This window comes from Megalobrama amblycephala, linkage group LG18 (assembly GCF_018812025.1).
Source record: "Megalobrama amblycephala isolate DHTTF-2021 linkage group LG18, ASM1881202v1, whole genome shotgun sequence".
Lineage (NCBI taxonomy): Eukaryota > Metazoa > Chordata > Actinopteri > Cypriniformes > Xenocyprididae > Megalobrama > Megalobrama amblycephala.
Window position 1 is genome coordinate 19686577 of NC_063061.1, and position 26408 is coordinate 19712984.

The following is a 26408-nucleotide window of genomic DNA, read 5'->3' on the forward strand; positions in this document are numbered from 1 at the left end:
CTCACTCCACCTCATCTTCCAGCACCTCTGGGCCATAGAGATGCAAAAAGAAGAAAGAAGAGAAAAACATGCATGATATTACGTTCTAGAAAGGACGTCAGCGATTACGTTATCCTTCCCTTGCACATGCTGAATTTCCAGGTGGAAAGGCTGTAAAATAAGACTCCACCGCATAAGTCGTTGGTTTCGATTCCTCATGCGATTTAAAAAAAACGGAGGGTTATGATCTGTATAAACAATAATTGGGGCAGCAATTGAACCAAAATATACTACGAAATGTTGTATAGCCAGCACAAGGACAAGGGCTTCCTTTTCAGACCTGTTGATGACGATTGAAAAATAAAAGGATGTTCAACTCCATTTAAGTCCTCTTGCAAGAGAACAGCGCCTGCACCGCAAGCGCTAGCATCAATTTCAAGCCAGAAAGACTTCTCGAAATTTGGAACTTTCAAAATAGGGGCATTTGCCAATAAAGCCTTACAATTTTCAAAAGCTTGTTGGCATGTCTCAGACCACAGAAAAACAACTTTCGGACTCAATAAATCAGTCAAAGGCGAAACCACTCTGGCAAAATTCTGGCAAAAACTCTGATAGTAACCTATCATTCCGAGAAATCTACTCAACTTGCGAATATTGGAAGGGGTAGGAAAACTACATATGGCTTTGACTTTAGCACCAATGGGAGATACACAACCATTTCCAACTATTTTACCCAAATAAATTTGCTTTTCCAAACTCAGACTTAGCTAGGTTGATGGTCAAATTAGCCTCAGCTAGACGTAAAAATAAGTTTTTTTATTTGGTTACAAATACAATGGAGAGAAAGAACCACAGACTGATCTAGATTAGAAGGATCACATGATGTCACAATACCAACAGAAGCAGAACTTACCGGAGCAACATAGGATTTTAACAAATTATTGTGACAGACCTGCACTTTTCTCCTATGATTGTGAGTATTCAACAGATAATTATTATCTGAAAGACACTTAGCTACACTGTAAGGTTCAGTAAACTTGGCTTGAAACGGATTAGTAGGAAGAGATAATAAAGCCAATACCTGATCACCTACCTGAAAACTCCTAAACTTAGCCTTCCTGTCAAAACGTTGTTGCATTTTTGTTTGAGACTTACCAAATTTCTTTTGAGCTATCGGCCGTTCCTCATAAAGTCTACAATGAAATCCACCAACATAGTCTACAATACTTTTTGGAGACTTAGTAGTACGCTATTCATCAGCTAAGACAGCAGTAGGTCCTCGTACTGGATGACCAAACATCAATTCATTTGGACTAAAATCCAAACTTTCTTGAATTACTTCATGTATAGCCAATAGCATCCATGGCAGACCCTCTTCCCAGTCCACATCAAATTTCACACAATATGACCTTAAGAGACTTTAAGGTTTGATGAAACCTTTCAAGAATCCCCTGACTGGTAGGCACTAGAAACATTGTGGGTAACGTGAAGTTGACGTAAGGGTTTTGAAAACTGCTTTGACATGAAATTTGAACCCTGATCTGATAGGATAATCTTTCGAATACCAAAGATATACATGAAGTTAGTGAGGGCTTTCAAAATAGATTTAGTGGTGATATCTCAATGGGTAAGCTGCAGGATAACGGGTAGTCTGGCACACAATAGTGAAAAGATAATGGTGACCAGCCCTAGACTGTGGCAGAGGACCAACACAGTCAGTGACCAGATGTTCGAAAGGGTTGGAAACCACAGGAATAGGCTGTAGTGGAGCAACTGGCACTTTCTGATTGGGCTTACCAGTAATCTGACACGTGTGACAAGATCGTATATATTTGGCCACATCTCGTTTTACTTTAGGCCAACAAAACTCAATATGCCTAATATGACTATACGTTTTCCAGACTCCAGTATGACCAGCGAGTCCTTCTTGAGCCAATTTCAATACAGAATCTCTAAACTGCAGTGGAACTACAATCTGAATTTTAGGTTCTATCATATCCTTATGCATGATCCCCTTCCTACAAAGAAGGCCGTCTTCAAGGAAATACAATGAAGAAAGATCAGACTCCCTGTTGGACCTTGCTGCAAAGAATAAAAACTTAAGTATATCATCAGTCTGTTGTGCTCTAATAGCTCCTCTCGAGAGATCTGTAAAAGAGAAGTCAAAGAACAGTCATCAACATTAGAAAGACCAGTACAAATGTTTTCAGAAGTGGATATAACCTCAGATTCACTTTGCAGTTCTGTAGACTCTTCTTTATCAGTAGATGGCAAAGAGCAGACCTTCAAGTCTTTCTGTTCAGAACATTTATAGACATCAGATTCAGATTCACCTGCATTAGCAGAAAAGAAGGGGTCACTGAGTAGAACCTTGTCATCCTGGTTTTCAGATAGACATTCAGTCATTGATGGAGTGACTGCACAAGCTGGGAACAAATCAGATAATTCTTTATGAATTTCAACATCAGTTTTTATGGGTACAGATACTACTATGGGTGGAGCTGCCACATTACTCTCACCCCAAACATTCCCCCCAGCTAAATCATTTCCTAGAATAAATGTAATCCCAGGAACTGGAAGTGCAGAACGGACACCAACTACAACATCACCAGATACTATGGCAGAGGAAAGATGGATTCGATGCAAAGGCACTTCAACAAACCCCCATCTCAAAACCCAGTACTAATACATGAGTTCTACCAGAAACACTTGGGAAGCAAAGAAACGTTTGAATACGATTTATTCAACAGTATGAATGTAAATAACCAATGATAATGATAAAGTTCTTTGGCGTAGGCCCTGTCCATAGTACAATCCGGAGGGTAGCAGACGTTTGCAGATCCTACCTTAAGATGAAGGCAGGGGCGGAGCCTACCCCCAAAAGAACTGAGAATGTGAAGAAAATACGCACCAGTTGAAGGATTCTTTGAATGCATTCCTAAATATCACCAAAGAGAAAGAGGTGATGAATGCACAGACTTAATGAATGTTGAATCATTAACAGAAAGAATCATATAATAGCTTTTCGTTCTGCCATAGCTTTAAGGGTGTGAAGATTGCCGCATAGGCCGTAATATTGCCACATAAGGTCAAGCATGAAAGCCAATTAGGCTGATAGGCCAGCATATAACCTTGCCATAGATCATATAAGATGCGGGGAAGACAGAGTGGATGAATGAGATGCCCTGATGAGCTGAATAAAGCAAGCCATATAGATGTAAATAGGAAGAATAGAAACTGACGCCGTTACGGGTAGTTTGTCTCAGTATACTTACCACAGAAGATTTAAATATAGGATTTTATGATAAGCTGTAACCTTACCTAATACTTGTTATAACATAGCCTAGGTAATCCTAGATTAAACACAAAAGAATACCAGTGATGTGAATACTGATTTAAAGGTGCCCTCGAATGAAAAATTAAATTTATCTTGGCATAGTTAAATAACAGGAGTTCAGTACATGGAAATGACATACAGTGAGTCTCAAACTCCATTGTTTCCTCCTTCTTATATAAATCTCATTTGTTTAAAAGACCTCAGAAGAACAGGCGAATCTCAACATAACACCGACTGTTACATAACAGTCGGGGTGTACGCCCCCAATATTTGCATATGCCAGCCCACGTTTCCAACATTATAAAAGGCATTAGACAAGTGCACACCCTGGAGCAACCAGCCCAAGGAATCGACGAAAAAACTCACAAAGATTCCAAGCTGACAGAGCCCAAAATGAATCCATACCAGAACAAAAGACTTCACCTGGCTCTCAAGAGCTGATGAAAATGATGATGAAAGAGTTCTTCCAACGAAAGGAGGACGACCGGAAGTGGGAAGAGAAAGCGAAACCAGATTCATCCTGACTAGCTGCCGGACGAGATGGCAGCGACCACCTGACTCAACACACCCCAGAGAACAGCACCTCATCTCTCTCTCAGAGAACCACAAGCACCATAACTTCAAACGGACAAGTCCCACCTGAACATCCTGCAAAACAGTCAGAAACTGATCCAACACCTGATGGGTCAGATCACAGCAGCATCCAACAAACACCTGCTGTGGAAACCACTCCAGTTCCTGAAAGTGCTGTCTTGGTCGTCTGCCACTCCTCCGAAGAAAACGAAATAAATGCTGACATCCTACCTCTCTCATCCCAAACTCCAGTCCCCCAACTCCTGGGTGATCTCATTGAGAAAGGTATCGCAAGAAAGTTTTACCTCTCCATTATCATCGAACAACACATCAAGGTCGAAGCCCTCCTCGACACTGGAGCTGACATCACCCTAATGTCAACAGAACTCCTTGAAGAAGTCCAAAACAGAACAAAGAGGTCTAACGGAACCTTCAAACTTCAAAGGTGTGAGCTGAACCTCCAAGCATATTCCCACACAGGCCTACAACTAAAACATGTGGCACCGATTCACCTAACGGTGGGACCAATGAATCTTGTTCACCCAGTATACGTCTCACCACTCAACACATATCCTCTCCTCATTGGGAAAGACCTGCTTAACCGCTTTGAGCCCTTAATAGACTTCAAACACCTGAAGATATGGACACAAGTCCGTGAGCCTCTGCCCCTCCAGTCAGTAAACCTGAACGAATTGCAGTGTCAAGCCACAGACACCGCCCCCCATCCACTGACTGACGATGCAAGTTCAAAGTCAAGAGCAAGTTCCACTTCAAGCAACAAGAACCAAGACCCATTCCTCTGCTCACTGCAAGCGTCAGACTCAGGTTCCCTCCGAATCATGACTGCCATAAATGTCCAAGACATATCAGTGCCTGATGCAGCATTAGCCCTGTGGGCTGAAAACTCAGCTATCAGCCTGAAGCTCTTCAGAACATTGAAGCAGACAAATCAGAGCATACCACACGTCTCGAAGCATAGCCGCTTCCCTCTCAATCCATGGTCAACAACCATGGCTACCTCCAAGATTGTCTGTGCTGCAGACATACGATGGAATGACAGACTCTTGAGTCACTACTTCCTGGTTGTCCCCAACCTGCCTCATGACGTCTACATAGGAGCAGACGTCATGGTCCGTCTCAACGCCTGCGTTGACACCGTGAATGACGTCATATGGGCTCCCTTGTCACACCAATTGACATCTTCAGTCAACCTCAAGAATCTTCGGTCTGGTCAAACAATACCAGATGCATGCGCCATGATCAACGAGCAAGAAGCCACAATCCCCGCTTACAGCAAGAGTGTCAGTGTCCGCCTCAACATGCGACCTGGCCAGACCCTTAACAGTAAGCTAGGCTTCTTCCAACCTTCCAGGACCTGCCTAAAACTAGGACTGACCTTGGAAGCCACACCTCTCATAGAAGTGTCATCTCGTGCTGTGTATGTGTTGTTCAACAACTGTACGGCCAAAGACATCAATGTGCCAAAAGCCAGTCACCTGGGATGGCTCATCAACCAGGCGTTCCATGACTTTGAACTGACAGTTCCTGTCATCGGCCACATACCAGTTGAACTAATGTCAGATGAATGCCACAACACCGTAACTTGCACAAAGCCCCATGAGATCATCACCATCACTTCTATTCTGCCGGTGCCTAAAGAAAGTGTCTGCCGATCAGAACTTACAGATGACACTCGCCTCGCTGTCTACGCTGTGTCAACACAGACTGCAACAGAGTCACCTGTAGAACTGACTGTCAAGGCCCACAGTCCCTCAAATGACTCAGAGGAACCCTACTCTGGGTTCAATGCATAAGTCCAACAAATCCTGAGCGAGGCGGATGCCCTCCACAGTGAAATGGATCGCCAAGGACTTAAAGAAGTTCTGTGCAAATATAAGGACTCCTTCGCAAAGGATTCCCTGGACTGTGGCCTGACTGATATCCACATAGTGCGCATCCCAACTCACCCAAATGCGCCACCGACGTCGAGGCAAGATATGCCCAAAACCACAAATCCTCACTGGGAAACGGGCTAGCAGCCTATCAGAGCTGTTCAACAGACACGCTGAATACCTCAGCAGAAGCCAAAGAACCGGCACCACCGCAACTGACAAACTATAGGTACTTCGAGGAGAATGTGTGTGAAGGCATGCCCACAGCATATGTCGATGGCTGCTCCTACAATCAACAAGGCAACTTGAAAGCGGGAGCAGGCGTGGTCTGGCTCAACAATGACCCTTGCCCACCACAACAGTTCAAGTTAGGCCCTCACTCATCGCAATATGCAGAGATAGCAGCCGTCCTCATCACCCTACAACTGGCCGCCTCCCACAACATCAAAGAACTCCTGATATGTACTGACTTGAACTATGCCCGTCTAAGTTTCACATGCCATCTAGCCGGATGGAAACAGAACGGATTCAAGACAGCTAACAACAAGCCTGTCAAACATCAGGAGCTTTTCCAAGCATGCGATACCATTGTCACCACACATGACATGATCATCTACTGGAAAAAGGTCCGCGGTCATTCACGCCAACCAGGGCAAGACAAAGATCTCAATGACCAAACCGATGCCCTTGCCAAAGCAGGTGCATCACATGGAGAGCCTTGGAAATTCCCATCCCTCCCACCCAACCCTTCAGTTGCTGCCATAACCCGCCACCAGCACGCCGCTGGCGCGCAAACCCCCGCCTCCTCCCATGTTGAACTCTCACCTCAGTTCACTGCGGATGATCTCCTCACCCTCCAAGCGTCGGATCCAACGCTGCAAACCATTATCGCTCACATTTCCGACCCAATAACTCATCCCATTTCCACCTCCGACCTATCCAATTCCTCTGATCTCTGCCACCTTCACTCAATCAAGCACATGCTGCATCTCAAGGACGGCGTTCTCACATATGTCCCTGAGCCCCTAACTGCGCCAAAGCTTGTAGTTCCTCAGAGCCAAAGGGGGATAATGCTGACACACGCCCACGATGCACCATTCGCTGGACACCATGGCGCCAAGGCCACCTATGAAACGCTCAAACAAGTAGCATATTGGCCTGGCATGCAGCAAGATGTGACGGAATACGTAAAAGGATGCCTGGTGTGTTGCCAGTTCCAACCGGCAAACCCAAACCACAGAGCACCACTACAACGGAAAGGAATGACCTTCCCATGGTCAGACCTCCAAATAGATTGGGTAGGACCCCTGCCACGGTCAACACGGGGTAACAAATACTTCCTCACCGTGGTTTGCGAATTCACAAAGTGGGTAGAGTGTCTCCCAGCTCCCAACGATACAGCAGAAACAACAGCCTGCCTGTTAATGAACCACATCTTCTCAAGATTTGGACTGCCTCTAAGAGTCAACTCTGACCGAGGAACCCACTTCACCGCTGAGGTTATGCAGGATGTATGGAAACTCCTGGGCATACAGGCCAAGCTTCACATAAGCCATCATCCAATTTCCTCAGGGCAGGTCGAACGGGCCAACAAGACAGTGGCAAGCATGTTGAAGAAGTATGTGTCCGTCAACCAAAAGGATTGGGATATCAAGCTCCCTCTGGTACTGATGGCCATCAGGGCCACCCCTCACCGGTCTACCGGAGTAGCCCCATTCGAAATGATGACAGGGCGACAAATGACACTACCACTACACCTGCTGTACCAACCTGGTGACATGAACCTTGTCACCGCCTACACCACTCATCAGTATCTGGAAGAGTTGCATCAGCACCTGAGAGCGACTTTCGCCTTCGCACAACAAAACCTCCAGAGAAGCGTGGAAGGTCGTAAAGCCTACTACGACAAAAAGGCCTCTTAACAAGAACTCAATGTCGGAGACAAAGTGTGGTACTACAGCTTTGCCCAGCCAAGGCAGAAAGCTCCCCATTGCCTGTCAAAGAAATTCCTACCTCACTGGACAGGACCACATGAGATTGTGGACAAGCTCTCGCCTGTTGCCTACCGAATCAAAATCAGACAAGGCCGCAACGAGCCTGTCCTTCGATGGGTCCATCGAAACCAGATAAAGAGGCACCAAGGTTCCAACCGACAGGAAAAGGGGGAGGTTCAAACCCACTGACACAGACCGACAATCCCATACTCTACACCACACTAATGACTTGTCATTTTAGGGAAAGTTTTTGCTTTTATTTTTCTGGTTTTGTTTTACACAACACTTACACACGCTCCTCCACAGCACAGCTAGTGACAACCTCTAGTAGAAAGGAGTTGCCACACATGTGACACTCACTTTGCTCTCGTAAACTCAGTGTCCTTGTGTCTCTTTGTGTTTCTTGTCTCTCTCCTCATGCTTTCTTTTTCCTCCTTCACTATCATTAGTCTTCCTCCTCAGTTTGCCCATTCTCGATTCGAATAATATTTACCGGCTCAAAGATGTTGTTAACATTGGATTTTGGCAAGGGAACACCTATGTCAAAATACACACTCCTGAGGTCGTGACGTACCACGATAACAACGAACAGTTGTACCTAGCCCCAAACCTAAAAATGTGTACGCTCACTAAAGACATTCATTACCTTTACCCGAGTAAACCATTCGTCCGCGACAATACCAAGGGCATCTGCAGCCTAGAATCAATTAGATCCGATACTAGCTGCCACACGCATTATCCTGCCTAACCAAACTCTCTGGATCAATGTCCCTAAGGGCTCGATCCTCCACATAGACGATCTTGCATTGTATCACCTTGGCGACGATGAGTACCAGGCTGAACTTGAAATCTCACCGTACTTCAGCATTCAGCATTCAACTTATTGATCTGACCTCTGTTGATACGGCCTTAGAAGCTATAGCCTGCCTTCTGCCCGCTGGCGTGCCATTCATTCGGTCTTGGTCTGCTGCTGACACAGCACTTTGCATCTCTACTATTGTAGGATATATTGTGACCTTGACACTGGCCTTCATCCTGCACAAGCGGGTGAACACCGTGCAAGAGTCTTTTGATAGATGCACGTCGGGCGTCCCGCGCATCTTCCGACGTGATAAAACCGACCAAGAACCTGAACCTGAATTCAAGAACTCAACCAACCTGATTGAGATCATGCCTCTACCTCCTCGTTGAACCACTGACAATTAGATCAGTCGAAACCACCCAATTACAACTGGTCTTAAACAACACACCCCTATGTTAGTTGAAGTGTTCCGAACCCGTTTATTCCAAGATACCCAAGCCCTTCACCAGAATTCAGTCAGTGATGGAGATGTTGTTTGTGTCTTGGGTGTGTCTGTTCTCTCTCTGCCTCTTGTTCCAGTGCCTGCCGACGTTCGCACCAGTAACCTCGCCAAGCAAAAGGGGGACTGTAGGGCATCGCTCGACAGAACTTACCAATGACTTTATCAATGAACAACATGATTGAACAAAGCTTCATTTGGTCCAAAAGATCCATTTCCTGACAGGAAACACCTAGCCTTAACAGAAGTGATGATGTGACTTCTTTTAACAAAGGACTCTGTCTAAAGGACTTCTTAGCTCATCAGCAATAAACTAATCAGAACCTATCACAGGGTCTGATCACATTAAGTCTATTGACTCTCTCACAAAACCCTCTTGTATTATCGGACGGAACAGGAAAACACCCATCAACGGATTTAAAGACGAATCTGTCCTATCTATACCTCCCTTTGTGTGGAGGTATCCATTTTGACCCGGTCACTTGTGACTCCGGTCACTGTTCAATGACTTTATGCTTACAGACTCAATCTTGAATTTCAAATGGACCATCATTAAGAGATCATTTTAAACTATATACAGAATAATACATGCCATGATGTAATTACTAACATGTCTATTCAATGTATTCAATATGTGGGTTTTCTTCAAATGCATTATTGTAATCATTGTTTTAATTAGGTCAGTCTAGTAATATGTAAGAAGTGTGTCATGTTTGAGTTCTAAATGCAGAATTTATAATTCTCTGTAATTCTGTGTGAATTAAACATTGAAATTCAGTATCAGGAAAATATTAAGAAACTTTATATTGTTGTTAAGAAAACAGGAGAATGTTCTGCAGATATCACGCGATGTGATCAATAGACAATAGACGAGGCGTGTCTAATCTCCGTAGCAACGTCTCATTGGAGGATCGCTCCCTTAAAACTATGCTGTCCGAACAAGCTAATGTCAGAAGCTGGAAGTCCGAAGTCAGTCCGAAGTCGGTCAGAAATCGCTCGAAATCGGTCAAAAGCCGGACTGAAGCACCGCTACTTTGACCACGGCGGAAAAGTCGCATGGGTCATTGATAACTGATTGACCGGGGCTGATTTTCCATCGAACACCCGACTTCAACCACGAGCCGCGCCGCTGATCATTCAACAGCCGTCACATCCAGACTCCAAAACACTTCGTGAAATATCTGACCAAAGTCTCCCAAGAAGAGAGCCGCTCAAGCCAGACGCTCAGCCAGCAGCATCCTTCAAAGCTTCCGCGCTACCCACAGGGCTTTCCCGAGAAGACGTCACCTGAAAGACAGCCAATCCAGAACGGGATTCCGCTGTACACGAGTCACGGAACAACCCGATTACCTCAGCTGTCACAGCAAACGCAGGTACAAGCAAACTTCTCTCTCTCTTACTGGAAACTGGTGAAACTCCTTTAAACCTAAAGAATCAAGCCAAAGCTCTGCTTTTGTGATTTTCCTCAGGTTATGAGTTAAGTTAGCACTGAACTTGGGACTTTTCATAACTCATCAACTCCGCGAATGTGTGTGCATGTATGTATGTGTGTGTGTGTGTGTGTTTAGCCTTAGTTTCCTGTAATCATTAGAAGTAGTCAATAAATCTTGTTTTGATTTTCACATATACGAGTTTCTTGTGCTGTGTGTCAAATTACTGCCTTAAACGTAAAAGATCAAGTTACCTCTTGCTTATAATATAATAATTACAATAATAACAATAATCATAATAAAATATTGTTACTGTTGGCCGCAGAATAATATTTTATCCAGAATTGGTAAAATACTCTAACCTCAATTTTCGCTGGACGAATAATTGATGAAGTGTTAAATATTAATTCTGAATCATTTACAGTGAATCATTTACAGTTGATTCAATTCTTATTCCCTGTAACAATTAAATTGAGCTAATAAATAGGCTAAATCCTTACAAGGTCTTCTCTGGATAATCCTTGACTGAGAGGTATTCCGACTGCTTCGAGAGTGTTGATTATTTTATCCGAAGACCACTGAGCCCATGAGGTGTCACGGCACTGAATGCGTGAACTACGACGCAGGGGAAGAGGAGATGGTGGAACAAAATCCTCTTCGGAATCTGAATATGCGCACACGATATGACTGTTAGAAGACATTTGTAAGGTTTGCAACTGACGCTACATTAATGAAGTTCGCGTCAGCATCTGCGAACTCAGACAAGTGTAAGTACCAATCTTTTATACTCCAAGTGTTAGATAATGATTGGTTAGATCTGAATTAATAGTGACGTAACATTTGAGTCTTCCCGGCAGAACTTGCGCTAGAGCTTCATTTCCTTCAGTGATGAAAGGTATATAATAAACAGAGCCAGTAACACTCTGATCAGCAGGTTTACCACAATAATGAGACTAAGGGCTCTCCCTTTCCTCAAAAGTATAATTTATGAATGGTGATGTAGCAACTAAAGCAACAGGTTTTGGGAGTCTTTTCTTCTTCTTAAGAACAAGACAATCAGAGATCTTATGGCCAGGTTTTTTACAATAAAAGCAAACCATGTCTTTTGAAAATGCAGGCTTGGACTTCTCAACTACTGTCGCTTTAATATTTGGCCCCATCACAACAGACTTTGTCTTGGCTTGAGAACAAAACTTAGACTTACTCATGTCATTCTTAAGACTGACTGAACTGAACGACCCATGATGGGTTAACACAAACTCATCAGCCATGATAACAGCCTCAGAAAGTTTACTCACCTTATGCTCGGTAAGATATGTAACTACAGCATGAGGAAAACAGTGCTTAAACTCCTCCAGAAGCACCAATTCTCTTAGCTGCTCTTTAGTTGTGTTTTTCATTGAAGTACACCTTCGGTCAAATAAACTCTTTTTCCCCTTGCAAATTCAACATAAGTGCATTCATAATTTTTGTTAAAATTCCTAAATTTTTGGCGATATGCCTCAGGCACGAGTTCATATGCATGTAACACAGCAGATTTCACTATATCATACTGACCACTCTGTTCCAGACTGAGAGCTGAATAAACTTCCTGAGCTTTACCTGTGAAAACACACTGTAACATTAAAGTCCAAAACTTCCTTGGCCATTTCAAGGACAACGCAACCCATTCAAAGTGATAGAAATATTTCTCTATTTCCTTTTCAGAAAATGGAGGAACTAATCTCACATTCTTGTGAACATCAAACACAGGTTCATAATTAGCTGACGGATGTGATTCAACAAAAGGCACATCAATTTGCGGAGCTTCTGCATTTTTTTGCTGCCAACTCTAACTCCAACTTCTTAATCTTAAATGCTCTACCTTCCCGTTCTCTCTCCAATTCAAGTTCCAGTTAATGTACGGATAACTGTTGCTCTAATTTCCTTGCTGCAAATTCTCTTTCTATCTCTCTCTCTCTCTCATAGCACGATCCTCACACTCAGCACGGATTTTTGCCGCATCTAAATACAGCTGTTTCTCTTGCAGTGACATATTTTGAAATTTCAATTCACTTTCAACATCAACATCATGAGGAGAAAACACAGAAGAATCACTGGGAGCAATAGACTCAGTTCTTACCTTTAAAATTCCTCTATCAACGAGTGATCGTTTCAAAGTCGTCACAAGTGTTTCCTTTAGTTTCTTATCTTGAGTAGTAAGATCAATACTAAAGCATTTGGCAATTTGTAATAATTGCTCCTTTGTACACCTCTCAAGTAAAGATTCTGAGGGACATGCAAAGAAATCTTTTCACACATACCTATGCGACAACACAAACAAACAGTTCATGCACGTGAGACGCTCATGATTACTAGAACTACACCTCCCATAAGCCACCGCTTCATCTACGTCAGTCCGTTACGTAACCTACTCATTCACAAAAAACTTCAAAGACTTACCACAAATTGAAGACACATTTACTAAACTCAGTGACGATCAGTCAAACTGAAAGTCCGAAAGCATACCCCCGACAGAGATTTATATCTCCACCCAGAATAACCCTCAAAAATAAAAAAGGCAAAATAATAAACAAAACAACAACCAGTGTTCCGTCGGAAGGATTGAATACACAACCCAGCTGGATACACTTTTCCTAACCAGAGTTCTCATTCAAAAAGACCATTCTCAAAAATAGTTAAATACTTACCAACATTTCCCACTCCAAAGGATCACGGATGAGCCAACCAATTTATGTCACGGCCAGCTTGTTCTTGACCGTCACATATGAGGATCACACAAACAAATGAGTTCTTTGAATTGCCATGTTGTTTATTACAAAATTATCTGTTCTAAACAAAATAGCACAATGTCTAGGGAATTAAATAAACAAAAGAAAATAAGAATCCAATGGGTAAGAAAGGTTGGGAAGTAAGAACAAAATGAAAGCAGGTTGGAGCAAATGACTTCTCTGGAGAAACACGTTCTACCAGAGAAAGTACTGTTGAGTACATTAGTCAGATATTTATACTCTCCACCCATAAATTATCCAATTTGATATTGACATCACATCCAGATGCCACACTGCCACCACCAGGTGAAGAAGGAAAAGACAGGGTCGTAACAGTGGAGATGCACTACGCACAATCTTCTGCTGATAGGGATTTATGAAGGGATTTTTGTGCAGGTTCTGGCATACACATGGTTTTATAAATCTCAAACCTTTTATGCATATGCAGAATCTAGCTTTTGTGCAAACATACACTTTTAGGATGAAATCTATGGAAAGTTTAATAAATTAGGCCCCTGGTCTCTCCATCAGCCATCTCCCTTGGTTTCCTGCCTTCTGCCTGCTTTGCGTCCCCCCACCCTCTCTACTTAGTTGGACTGCTATGGCACGAGGACACACCTTTCTGGGAGGGGGCGTAATGCAACGTTAATATTCTTTTTTTTTGTGTGTGTGTGTGTTAATTGAGTTCAGTTCCTGTTTGCCAGTGTTTCCTTTTCTGAGTTGTCTCCATGGTCGTTGATTGAGTTATGCAGGTGTTCCTTGTTATGTTACTTATCTTTGTGTGTATATTAGCCCTCAGTTCATTCAGTTCTTGGTTTTGTGTTGTCAGTATCAAATGTGGTTGTGTTTTCTCTTACGTTCTACTGTGTTTGCCTTGTGGATTATTATAAATACTGTTAGAGTTCTCACCTTCATCTTTGCTGTGTGCTTATACAGCCACAGCGTGACACTGTGAGGGATAGACGTACAGTCATTACAGTGGCACACACTGCATAAAGTTCCTAGATCATGAAACTATCACAATTTTTTTCACAACTGTTTTATAGTGTTTTTTTCTACTGAATTTTTCTTCAGAAAGAAATTTCATCAGTTGAACAATCGGTATGTTGTTAAACAATAGTACAATCAATTGAACACACTGTACTTCTATCCCTCACACCCTCATTTTTATTCCTATCAAAACATATGATGCTACCCTGACTAATCTCATTGGCCACAGAATCTGCTTGTGCAGTGTAAATTATGTGATTGCTAGTAGATTTCATGGTAACACTTTATAATAAGGTTGTATTAGTTAACATTAGTTAATGCATTAGTTAACGTTAACTAACCATGAACAACACCTCTGTTCAGCATTAGTTAATGTTTGTTAACGTTAACTCACGCATGTATTAATGCATCTATTCATGTTAACAGTGCAATTAGTTAACATTAGTTAATGCATTAGTTAACATTAACTAACTTAATGTTTTAAGGTTAACTAACTGTACTTACATTAGTTTATGTAGCAGTTGACACATTTCTAACTCTACACTCACTCACACTAAATTAAGGTAAAAAATACCACTGTGTACCTTATCAGCATTATTTATTAACAAGGCATTGATTTGGGCTGTAAATATAATTCTGAAGTGCAAACCATTTGAACATTAACAGATATGTTGTTCATGTTTATATGCATTTTACTATCATTACTTACATTCAACAAAGCATTTATTAATGGAATATGTGAACCTTATTGTAAAGTGTACACTATTTCAACATTAACTGATGTGTTACTAACATTTGTTGACCCTTTATTAACATGACTTACCATTAACAAAGCATTTATTAATGGAATTTGTGAACCTTATTGTAAAGTGTACACTATTTCAACATTAACTGATGTGTTACTAACATTTGTTGACCCTTTATTAACATGAATTACCATTAACAAAGCATTCATTAATGGAATTTGTGAACCTTATTGTAAAGTGTACACTATTTCATCATTAACTGATGAGTTACTAACATTTGTTGACTCTTTATTAACATGACTTACCATTAACAAAGCATTTATTAATGGAATTTGTGAACCTTATTGTAAAGTGTACACTATTTCATCATTAACTGATGTGTTACTAACATTTGTAGATCCTTTATTAACATGACTTACCATTAACAAAGCATTTAAATGAAAAATAAAATGTCTGTAATTGTTTACCCATTTTGTAATATTTAGTTTGTTTGCTGTGAGGCGTTTTCTCCTATGCAGTGACTGACAATGCATAAGACACACCAAAGCACAACATAAATTCACAAATCACAACTTTATTTGTTCGCTGTACTCCAAATCTTTATAATCCATATGTTTGTAAGGAACATCCAAATTCAGCGTTTTTTCCGTCGTTCTTCATCTTCATTCTCAGCAGCGACCGTCATAGTCAAAGCCCGCGCTCGCTATGATTCAAATTTTAAAAAGTCGCGCGCGCCCACGAGATCCGTTACGGCATGGTTCACTGATATCAAACGCTCATTGGTTCTCACCTCTGGTTCTCACCTGCTTCGTCACAGATTGCGACATGCCGTGTTTCAGTGGATTGACATTTGCGTGCGCGCCTTCACGGAGAGAAGCCGGATTCATCATATTTTCATGGATTATTATCTTAAATTCTGCTCTGTACCCTATTAAAACTATTACCGCCAGAGAGGACTGCGACTGCAACTCATCATCATTTGAACTAACGTACTTTCGGTACAACTTTTGACATTTTTGCAAAAAAAATAAATTATTGTGATTACGCTTGTCTCTTATTCTTTTATTTATAACTGTACGGAGATTTAAGAAATGGTTATGGGTAGGTTTATGGGTAGGTGTGGATTGTTGGCTCAAAATATCGTTTAATTTCATTAATGAATGCTTTGTTAAGGGTAAGTCATGTTAATAAAGGATCTACAAATGTTAGTAACACATCAGTTAATGATGAAATAGTGTACACTTTACAATAAGGTTCACAAATTCCATTAATAAATGCTTTGTTAATGGTAAGTCATGTTAATAAAGGGTCTACAAATGTTGGTAACTCATCAGTTAATGATGAAATAGTGTACACTTTACAATAAGGTTCACAAATTCCATTAATAAATGCTTTGTTGAATGTAAGTAATGATAGTAAAATGCATATAAACATGAACAACATATCTGTTAATGTTCAGATGGTTTGCACTTCGTAATTATATTTACAGCCCAAATCAATGCCTTGTTAATAAATAATGCTGATAAGGTACACAATGGTATTTTTTACCTTATTTTAGTGTAAGTGAGTGGAGAGTTAGAAATGTGTCAACTGCTACATAAACTAATGTAAGTACAGTAAGTTAACCTTAAAACATTAAGGCTAAATAAGAGGCATTGTTCATGATTAGTTCATGTTATCTAATGCATTAACTAATGTTAACTACTTGCGCTGTTAATATGAATAGATTCATTAATATATGCATGATTTAATGTTAACAATGATTAACTAATGTTAACTACTTGCGCTGTTAACATGAATAGATGTGTAACCGGTTGACGTATGGGTTGGGGACTACAACTCCCAATAGTCTTTGGGACAATTTTAAGAATTGCGTCATTACGTAGTTGGCACGCTATAAATAGACGCACGGAAGTACTGCGCGTCCTCGTTTCATTCATTCATTGAACTCGGAAATAAGCGTGAGCTTGCATCAGGTCACCTTTATGTGATTTTTGAACGTGGGGCATAAGGCAGTCGTATGTATTTGTTTTATCAAGAAGTCCTTGTGTGTTGATGGTGATTGGCCTGGTGATGCAGCCTTCAGAGTGTTGAATGAGTGAGAGCGAATTAGGTTCCTTTTAAAGAAGAACCGTGTGGTTGATGTATTCCTTTTTTTTTTTTTTTAATCCAGTTCATTTAAAGGACTAGCACGGCTATTGTTACTATTTGATTTCTTTTATTTTTGGTGAATTACCCTCATTTTTTCTTTGGATGTTGTGTATTTATATTATTGTATGCTTTCAATTGATACTGTTTTCTTTTTCTTTTTAGTTTTCCATCTTACTTCCATGGCAGCTGCAGGGTCTCCTCCAAGGGTGTGACTGGCACTGGTGAGGTGGTGGGCATTCTTCTGTGGTTCCTGGTGATTTATTTATCCTTTTGAGTGCCGTGGATTTTTGTACTGTATTTGGAGTGTGCATTGCAAGTAGTGGCTATATTTTCCTACACACGTATAGTTGTGCCCGGATTGGAGCCCTGTGGTTTGTCATAAATTTGTTTTGTTTTTGTTTCTTTCTCCTTGCTGAATGATGTGTACTCGTGTTTTAAATATCTAATTGTTTTTATACAAAACTTGGTATTTATTGTGAATAAAAGCTTGTACAAGCAATACATTCTTACTACAGCCTGTGGCCAGTTATTCACCCACTTGTGGTGGGTTACAATTTGGCGTAGTCGGCAGGGTAATCTATCTTTTTTTTTCTCTTGTCAATGTAATGTGTTTTATTTTGGGTTTTCACCACTTATTGTTGGTAAGTAATAGGTAACTGTACTAGTAACAATAGTCGTGCAAGAACTCCGGTCTTTTCTAGGATTCGCCAGTTACTATCGGCGTTTCATTAAAGGTTTTTCTGGTGTTGCAGGGCCCTTGAATCGGCTGGTGGCGGAAGTCAGCCGTAACCAAAAGGGCAAGTCATCAAAGATGTGCTTGAAGGAAAGCTGGACGGAGGATTGTGAGTATGCATTTCAAACACTGAAAGGGTTGCTGACAAGCGCTCCTGTTTTGGCCTATGCAGACTTTAGTAGACCCTTCGTGTTGGAAGTAGATGCAAGTCATCAAGGATTGGGAGCTGTTTTGTCACAAGATCATCAGGGTAAACTTAGACCTATTGCTTTTGCAAGTCGAGGCCTACGACCATCGGAGCGAAATATGAAAAATTATAGTTCAATGAAGCTGGAGTTTCTAGCTTTAAAATGGGCTGTAGCTGACAAGTTTAGAGATTATTTGTTGGGACACAAATGTACTGTTTACACTGATAATAATCCTTTAAGCCATTATCAGACAGCTAAGCTTGGAGCGTTGGAACAACGTTGGGTCGGACAGCTTGCAGATTTTGATTTGGAGGTGAAGTATAAACCAGGTCGATCTAATGGCAATGCAGACGCACTGTCCAGACAGTATGCAGTTTTGATGACAGAGATTTCGGTGACAACCTCTATTCCAGAAACGGTAAGACGATGTGCTAATAATGAGTCTGCATTGACTGTTGAAACCATTTCTGCTCTTCCTCTTCAGTCTAAAACAAGCCTTCAGGAGTTGCAAGGAACAGATCCAGTGATTAGTCGGTTTCTTGTGTATTGGGATCGTCAGAGACCTCCTACACGAAAAGAGAGGAGTTTTGAGTCCCCTACAGTGATTGAGTTAGTCCGTCAATGGAAAAGGCTAATGAAGGTGGATGGTGTCCTGTATCGACGGTTTCAAGCCCAAGATGGATTTAAGGAGTTTCGCCAGGTTGTACTACCTCAGACCCTAAGGGAGGAGGTTTTGAGTAATTTGCATGACGATCATGGCCATCAGGGGGTGGAGCGGACTGCTAGTCTGGTCAGGACACGCTGTTACTGGCCTGGGATGTATAAGTTTATTGAAGACTGGTGCAAACAATGTCAGCGTTGTACATTAGCCAAGGAGGTTCGACCGAAAGTTCGGAGCTTTATGGGTCATCTCAGAGCAGAAAGGCCATTAGACATCCTGGCCATTGACTTTACATTATTGGAACCTTCTTCCAATGGAACAGAAAATGTCTTGGTCATGACAGATGTCTTCTCGAAGTTTACCCAAGCTATACCAACAAAAGATCAGACCGCACAGACTGTGGCACGAGTATTGGTTGAGCGTTGGTTCCATTTGTTTGGGTTGCCAAGGCAAATTCACTCTGACCAAGGTCGATGCTTCGAGAGTAGAATTATCCAGGAACTGTGTAAAATATATGGCATTGTCAAAACACGTACAACACCATATAGGCCCCAAGGTAATGGTCAATGCGAGAGATTTAATAGGACAATGCATGATTTATTGCGAACACTTCCTTCTGAAAAGAAGTATCATTGGCCAGATTTTCTTTCACAACTTGTGTTTGCTTACAACACTACGGAACATCAGTCGACCGGTTATTCTCCATATGTTCTTATGTTTGGGGAAGAGCCTCAGTTGCCAGTTGACTTCATTTTGGGGCAGGATAATCTTGATCCTACTGGAGAACCTTGGATAGTACAACATAAAGAAAATTTGGAACAAGTTTTTAAATGTGCTAGAGCTCGCCTGCTAGCTGCTGCAGCCCAACGGGCTCGATCTAACAATGAAAAGGTGAATTGTGACTCTCTGCAAGAGGGTCAGTTGGTGTATCGAAGATCTCATAAGGTAAGAGGCAGAAATAAAATCCAGGATGTTTGGGATCCTACCCTTTACAGGATTGTGCAAAGCCCAGATGGTTTAAGGTCCAGTGTATTCTATATGTCCGGCGGATGGGAGTGGGCAAGTTAAACGAATACATCGTTGTGAGTTGCGTCCAGTCTATAATGCTACAGAGGATCCAGGGTTGTCCCCTCATATGAGGGATGAAGAGCCCAATCTAAATGAAAATCTCATTTTAATTGTATCACAGCCAACGGAGGAGGTACATTCACAGGATGAATGTACAGGTAATGTTTTGTCTGGTCCAGGTAGGAGCCAAAGTAGTGCGTTACCAGTTTCACAGGGTGGTGGGGAACCAAGACGCACACAGAGATTAACTGCAGGATGTCATCGGAACCCGTATCATCTCCCTCAATCTGTGTGCATTAATGATCAGATAGCTCTCCCTGTGATAAGGCCATCCAATAGTTCCCAAAGCTGTGTGTTTAGGCCATGGGTGTGAAAATATAATTTATCGCCGGGACGTCGATTTGATTTTGGGGGGGATGGGTGTAACCGGTTGACGTATGGGTTGGGGACTACAACTCCCAATAGTCTTTGGGACAATTTTAAGAATTGCGTCATTACGTAGTTGGCACGCTATAAATAGACGCACGGAAGTACTGCGCGTCCTCGTTTCATTCATTCATTGAACTCGGAAATAAGCGTGAGCTTGCATCAGGTAATGTTGTTCTTAATAGTTCATTTAATTTAACCGAGGGCTGTTCCTGTTTTGAGCAACGAGACTGTTATATTGCCTCATGCTGCTCATGCTTCTAATTGTTTGTCTGTAGGTCACCTTTATGTGATTTTTGAACGTGGGGCATAAGGCAGTCGTATGTATTTGTTTTATCAAGGTAATGGGTTTATGCAAGGATAATAGTAGGTTAATTTGGGTGGGTAGAAAGTCGTTTTATCTTGTTGTTGCATTTCAGAAGTCCTTGTGTGTTGATGGTGATTGGCCTGGTGATGCAGCCTTCAGAGTGTTGAATGAGTGAGAGCGAATTAGGTAATGACAAGTGCTATTTAGTTTATTTCATTTATATGTTTACATTTCATTTGTTTGTAGTTTTATTTTATTTGTTTTCATGAAGTTTGTTTTTAGGTTCCTTTTAAAGAAGAACCGTGTGGTTGATGTATTCCTTTTTTTTTTTTTAAGTTCATTTAAAGGTATTTGATTAGATTAAATAATTTGATTTATGCAAATGTGTGTTCAGTTATTAATAAAAGGTTTTTATGTTGCAGGACTAGCACGGCTATTGTTACTATTTGATTTCTTTTATTTTTGGTGAATTACCCTCATTTTTTCTTTGGATGTTGTGTATTTATATTATTGTATGCTTTCAATTGATACTGTTTTCTTTTTCTTTTTAGTTTTCCATCTTACTTCCATGGCAGCTGCAGGGTCTCCTCCAAGGGTGTGACTGGCACTGGTGAGGTGGTGGGCATTCTTCTGTGGTTCCTGGTGATTTATTTATCCTTTTGAGTGCCGTGGATTTTTGTACTGTATTTGGAGTGTGCATTGCAAGTAGTGGCTATATTTTCCTACACACGTATAGTTGTGCCCGGATTGGAGCCCTGTGGTTTGTCATAAATTTGTTTTGTTTTTGTTTCTTTCTCCTTGCTGAATGATGTGTACTCGTGTTTTAAATATCTAATTGTTTTTATACAAAACTTGGTATTTATTGTGAATAAAAGCTTGTACAAGCAATACATTCTTACTACAGCCTGTGGCCAGTTATTCACCCACTTGTGGTGGGTTACAGATGCATTAATACATGCGTGAGTTAACGTTAACAAACATTAACTAATGCTGAACAGAGGTGTTGTTCATGGTTAGTTAACGTTAACTAATGCATTAACTAATGTTAACTAATACAACCTTATTGTAAAGTGTTACCGATTTCATAATGAAGGGGATATCAGTTTGTGCCATCTAAAGTATCATGTCTGAACTAAATATGAATTAAATTACAAAGAATGAAGATATACAGTATATTAAAGCAATATACATATTAACCAATATTAAAAGATAAATTCCAGATGAATGAATCTCATCTGATGGGGAATTGTCTATAGTATGTCATCCAACTGAAAGTCTCCAAAGGATTTGGGTAGCTTTTTTTTTTTAATGTAACTACTTACAGATAGCAAGATAGCAATGCCCTCTACTGATATTGTATAATCACAATGGAAAAGGTGAAGCATGAAATACCCTTCTTAGAACTGGAGAAACTGTTGAGTAGTTGAGAATTTTCTGATGCTAACAATCTAGGGTTGGCTCAAACTAAACTCAACGAAGCTTTAAATATTCTTCCTGTGCATGTGCAAATTCTGATGCACAAATGTTGCCTGCTTTATTCCATTTTCTTCTCTCTCTTTTTTTATTTTTTTATTTACACATATTGCGTGATACATAAAATACATCTTAATACTTTATTAACACTTGAATGATGAAAAATTAACAATAATTATTAATACTTTTTTAGTATATTTTTATAGTATATTCATTAATAATGTTGACTGTTATCACATATTTATGTTATACATCTATATATGTTGCCTGCTTTGTCGAATATGCCTATACAGAGGAAATTCGTAGAAAGAAATTAAAATATGTGGTAACAATAAGGTTCATTTGTTAACATTAGTTAATGTATTAACTAACATGAACTGACCATGAGAAATACATTTGTTACTGTATTTGTTAATCTTTGTTAACAGTAGTTAATAAAAATACAGCTGTTCATAGTTTGTTCATGACAGATCAGAGTGTATTAACTAATGTTAAAAAATACAACTCTTGATTTTAATAATGTATTATTAAATGTTGAAATTAATATTAACAAAGATTAATAAATGATGTAGAAATGCAGTTCATTATTAGTTCATTTTAACTAATGTAGTTAACTAAGGTTAACTTATGAACCTTATTATAAAGTGTTACCAAATATGTATTGAAGTATTTAAAATTTAAAATTTGCACTTAAAGAAAATGGTCACATCATTAGCTGTTTGATTGCATAACTAAATCTACAAATAAATAAAAATCAGCTAGAATTAACTTTTATTTATGAACATTTTTAACATCCTTTGTCTTATTTCCTTGGATTGTAAACCATATATTATGGGATTCAATCCAGGTGGTATAATATGAAACATTACACCCCCGAACTTCCTAGTCTCAGCATATACAGGGAAACGATGGAGAACAATTGGAACAAATCCACAGATCTGCATGATTATATAAACAGCTAAGTGAGTGCTGCAGGTTTTAATGGCTTTGCTGTTGGTTGCTTTGTTTTTGCTTTTTATACATACCATCCCTATTCTGAGATATGTCAGTAACACCCACCCCAGTGAGGAGGTGAGTAAAACCACAGTAAAAGTTAATCCATATACATTATTAATCACTGTATTTTCACAGGACAGTTTAAATAGTGAAGGATTGTCACAATAGTGGTTTGCAATGAATGATCTGCAGTGAGAGAGACGCACACTGAGGCCGATCAAAATTGACACTAGAACTACTGCAGCACCCCAGGCTCCTGCCGAAAGTTTTACAATCATTTTATTGCTCATTATAGTTGGGTATCGCAGTGGATTGCATATGGCCACATATCTATCAAAGGCCATGATCATTAGAATAGTATTGGATGTTGTTCCATATAAATGTGTAAAAAAAGCTTGGAAAACACACTCCACATATGTGATGTAACGCTCAGAGGGGTCTGTCATTAAGTCCTTCAGTAAACGTGGTATGAGAACAGTTGTTCCTATAATATCACTCACTGGCAAATGACAGAAAAGAATGTACATAGGCTGGTGTAAACTTTTTTCTGCTGAGATCTGAATCAAAATCCCAATGTTAGACACCATTGCAAAGACATAAGCCATCAACAGAAAAATGAATGTGAGCTGGCTTGACTGAGGTGTAATTTGCAGTCCCTCCAGTAAGAGTACACTATATCTAAATGTCAGGTTGTCCATTTGTGACCTATAGAAAACACAGATTAAGTGACAAACACTTGTATTAACAACATAATATCTCAAGCTTTGCTACAGGCAGATTATTTATGCTTCCAGAGAGTAGTCATATTTTATACTAATGTTGAAAAAACTTACTAGGGTTTTCTTTGTTATGTCACTCTTTATTATCCATTTATTTCTGTAGAAAGGTTACTCCTTAATTTTACCAAGGGAATTTGACCTATTTTATTATTTACACTTGCTTACAGAACTCAATAAAAATTGTTGATCACTGTACAGTTATGTAATATGAGTTTGATATAATATGACTACATCTGAAATATTCTTTACTTACCAAGGAAAATGACCAATAGATACACAGTTGTCACGTCACTTCATATAAATGTCACTTCATATACAGAGGCATCTAACTCTATTAGTCACTGTTACTGAATTATCATTAGTTATGAAGAGCACAACCTGGTTGTCTCTGAGTAGATTTAAGCAGGCATAACCATTTTATTTATGTGTCACCACAACTTGTCATCATACCCCAAGAGTGAAAATACACCTGTATCTCTCTTTTCTGTGATAGGTGCACTGCTTACCAGGGGTTTGTTTCCCAAAAGCATTTTTAGCCAGCTATGATTGCAGGATTTGTTGTTACCAAAGCTCGGTGATTTGGTGTTTCTCAAAACCATAATTTTAGTATATATTTGCAAATAGCATTGCAAAATTGTGGTTGGATCTGCAGCTCTTGAACCTGTCATTAGAAGCTTAATGTGTAGTTAGTATTACAGATGAACTTACTTAGATCATGCTCTTGGAAAAAAAATAAGCTATACAAGCAGTGCATTCTATATATTTTCGTCGTAACCAACTTGAGAGGGCCAATGCTCACATTTGATGGCGTCTGGCACTTTGGAGAGGTTTTGTCTTCACGGATGAATCCCAATTTGGAAAACAGATGGCAGGCAGTGTGCATGGCGTCGTGTGAGTGAGCAGTTGTGGATTGAGTGGCCCATGGGCTCATGGGAGTGGGGTTATGGTATGGGCTGGTGTATGTTATGGACAGTGAACACAGATGCATTTTATTGATGGCATTTTGAATGCACAGAGATACCGTGACGAGATCCTGAGGCCAATTGTTGTTGAAAACATCCCAGTTCTTGCATGGCCAGCATAATCACCGGACATGTCACCCATTGAGCATGTTTGGGATACTCTGGATTGGCGTATACGACAGCTTGTTCCAGTTCCTGCCAATATCCAGCAACTTCGCACAGCCATTGAAGAGGAGTGGACCAACATTCCACAGACCACAATCAGCAAACTAATCAACTCTATGCAAAGGAGATATGTTGCACTGCGTGAGGCAAATGGTGGTCACACCAGATACTGACTGGTTTTCTGAGCCCCTTGGACCCCCTCAATACAGTAAAACTGCACATTTTAGAGTGGCCTTTTATTGTGGCAAGCCTAAGGCACACCTGTGCAATAATCATGCTGTCTAATCAGCATCTTGATATGCCACACCTCTGAGTTGGATGGATTATCTCGGCAAAGGAGAAGTGCTCACTAATACAGATTTAGACAGATTTGTGAACAATATTTGAGAGAAATCAACTTTGTTAACTCTCTTTGCAGGCCCTCCTTCCAACAGCTCCACAATCCCTACTACCCGATATACGATTGGCCCCCAGGTATCCTGTATTTTGTGATGGCCTACTGGTCTGTTTCTCAGGTACACCAACGCCCCAATCTCAATCTTTCGGCAATAGACTCTATCCATCGACGTTTCTTTTCAGGTGGCAGCATTCTCAACAGGTCATTTAGCATCCTGTTGAACTGCTCACACTGAGCATTGCCAGTGGGGTGGTATGGCATGGTGCGGCTCTTTTTCACCTTATAAAGCTTACAAAGTTCAGCCACCACCTCACTCTCAAAATTACGACCCTGATCAGATTGCAGACGTGTCGGAATACCATACTTCATGAACCACTCCCTAAGCAGCACCTTGGCAGTGGTGTCTGCTTTTTGATCTTGGGTAGGATGGCCTGAGTGAACTTTGTAAAGATGTCTGTGATTACAAGAATGTTTTCCCGACCGTCGAATGCGGGTTACCTCAAGAGGTCTAGAAGCCAGAAACGATTTCATGGGAGGGTGGACTCTTGGCTGAGGCAGCTTAGTCATCACACATTGTTGACAATCTTTTATCCACTTCTCCACATCATTGTGCATCCCTATCCAAAAGCACCTGCGCCTCAACAAGTGGAGGGTATGCTCGATACATTGGTGCCCCATAGAATTGTGCACATACTCCAGGACCGACTTCTTCAAGCTGAGAGGTAACAAGAACTGATAACATTCCCCATGTCTGACATCCTCAAAAACATGGTACAGTAGACCTTGGCACTCAACATTGACCAAGCAGGTTTTGGCAGAGCTTTTAGCTCCTTCCCATGAGGCCTTCTCTTTTGATCCCAAAACTTCCTGAATCCACTAATTACAAAGTCTCGCTGCTGGAAGCTGAATAGCCTGGACCCAGTCCATTACCATCATCCAGGGAGTTTGACACTGCAGCTTGCATTTGCCTCACTTTACAGCTGTATATCCCAGCAGCCACAAGTGCAGGGTCCAGTTCTGTACCACGGTGAATCTAACCACAGACTGACACACATCCATCATACTCCGCATCCTCCAAAGCCGGCTCAG

General features: G+C 40.7%; 2 protein-coding genes and 1 long non-coding RNA gene across 7 annotated transcripts in view; 1 reads left to right on the forward strand and 2 right to left on the reverse strand.

The window, feature by feature from the left end:
- LOC125252375 overlaps positions 1–26408 on the reverse strand; it is a 97825-nt gene that overhangs the window by 24993 nt on the left and 46424 nt on the right. The gene's annotated exons all lie outside the window — the stretch shown is intronic.
- On the forward strand, positions 19795–21484 carry LOC125252376. 2 transcript variants are annotated; one of them, XR_007181216.1, is made up of 4 exons: positions 19795–20406; positions 20519–20581; positions 20660–20733; positions 21099–21484. It is a non-coding gene; the product is annotated as an uncharacterized LOC125252376 (long non-coding RNA). The 2 variants fall into 2 exon arrangements; XR_007181217.1 differs by lacking the exon at positions 21099–21484 and adding an exon at positions 20830–20875.
- Positions 22595–26408, reverse strand: part of LOC125252374 (olfactory receptor 10H1-like) — a 42239-nt gene continuing 38425 nt past the window's right edge. For 2 of the 3 annotated variants that reach the window (XM_048165602.1, XM_048165601.1), the window contains exon 2: positions 22610–23721. In XM_048165602.1, coding sequence (XP_048021559.1) covers positions 22785–23714 — 930 coding nt within the window. In that variant the 5' untranslated portion in view covers positions 23715–23721 and the 3' untranslated portion in view covers positions 22610–22784. Of the gene's footprint in view, positions 23722–24048; positions 24178–26408 lie in introns of those variants that run through there. The other variant, XM_048165600.1, reaches the window with a different exon arrangement.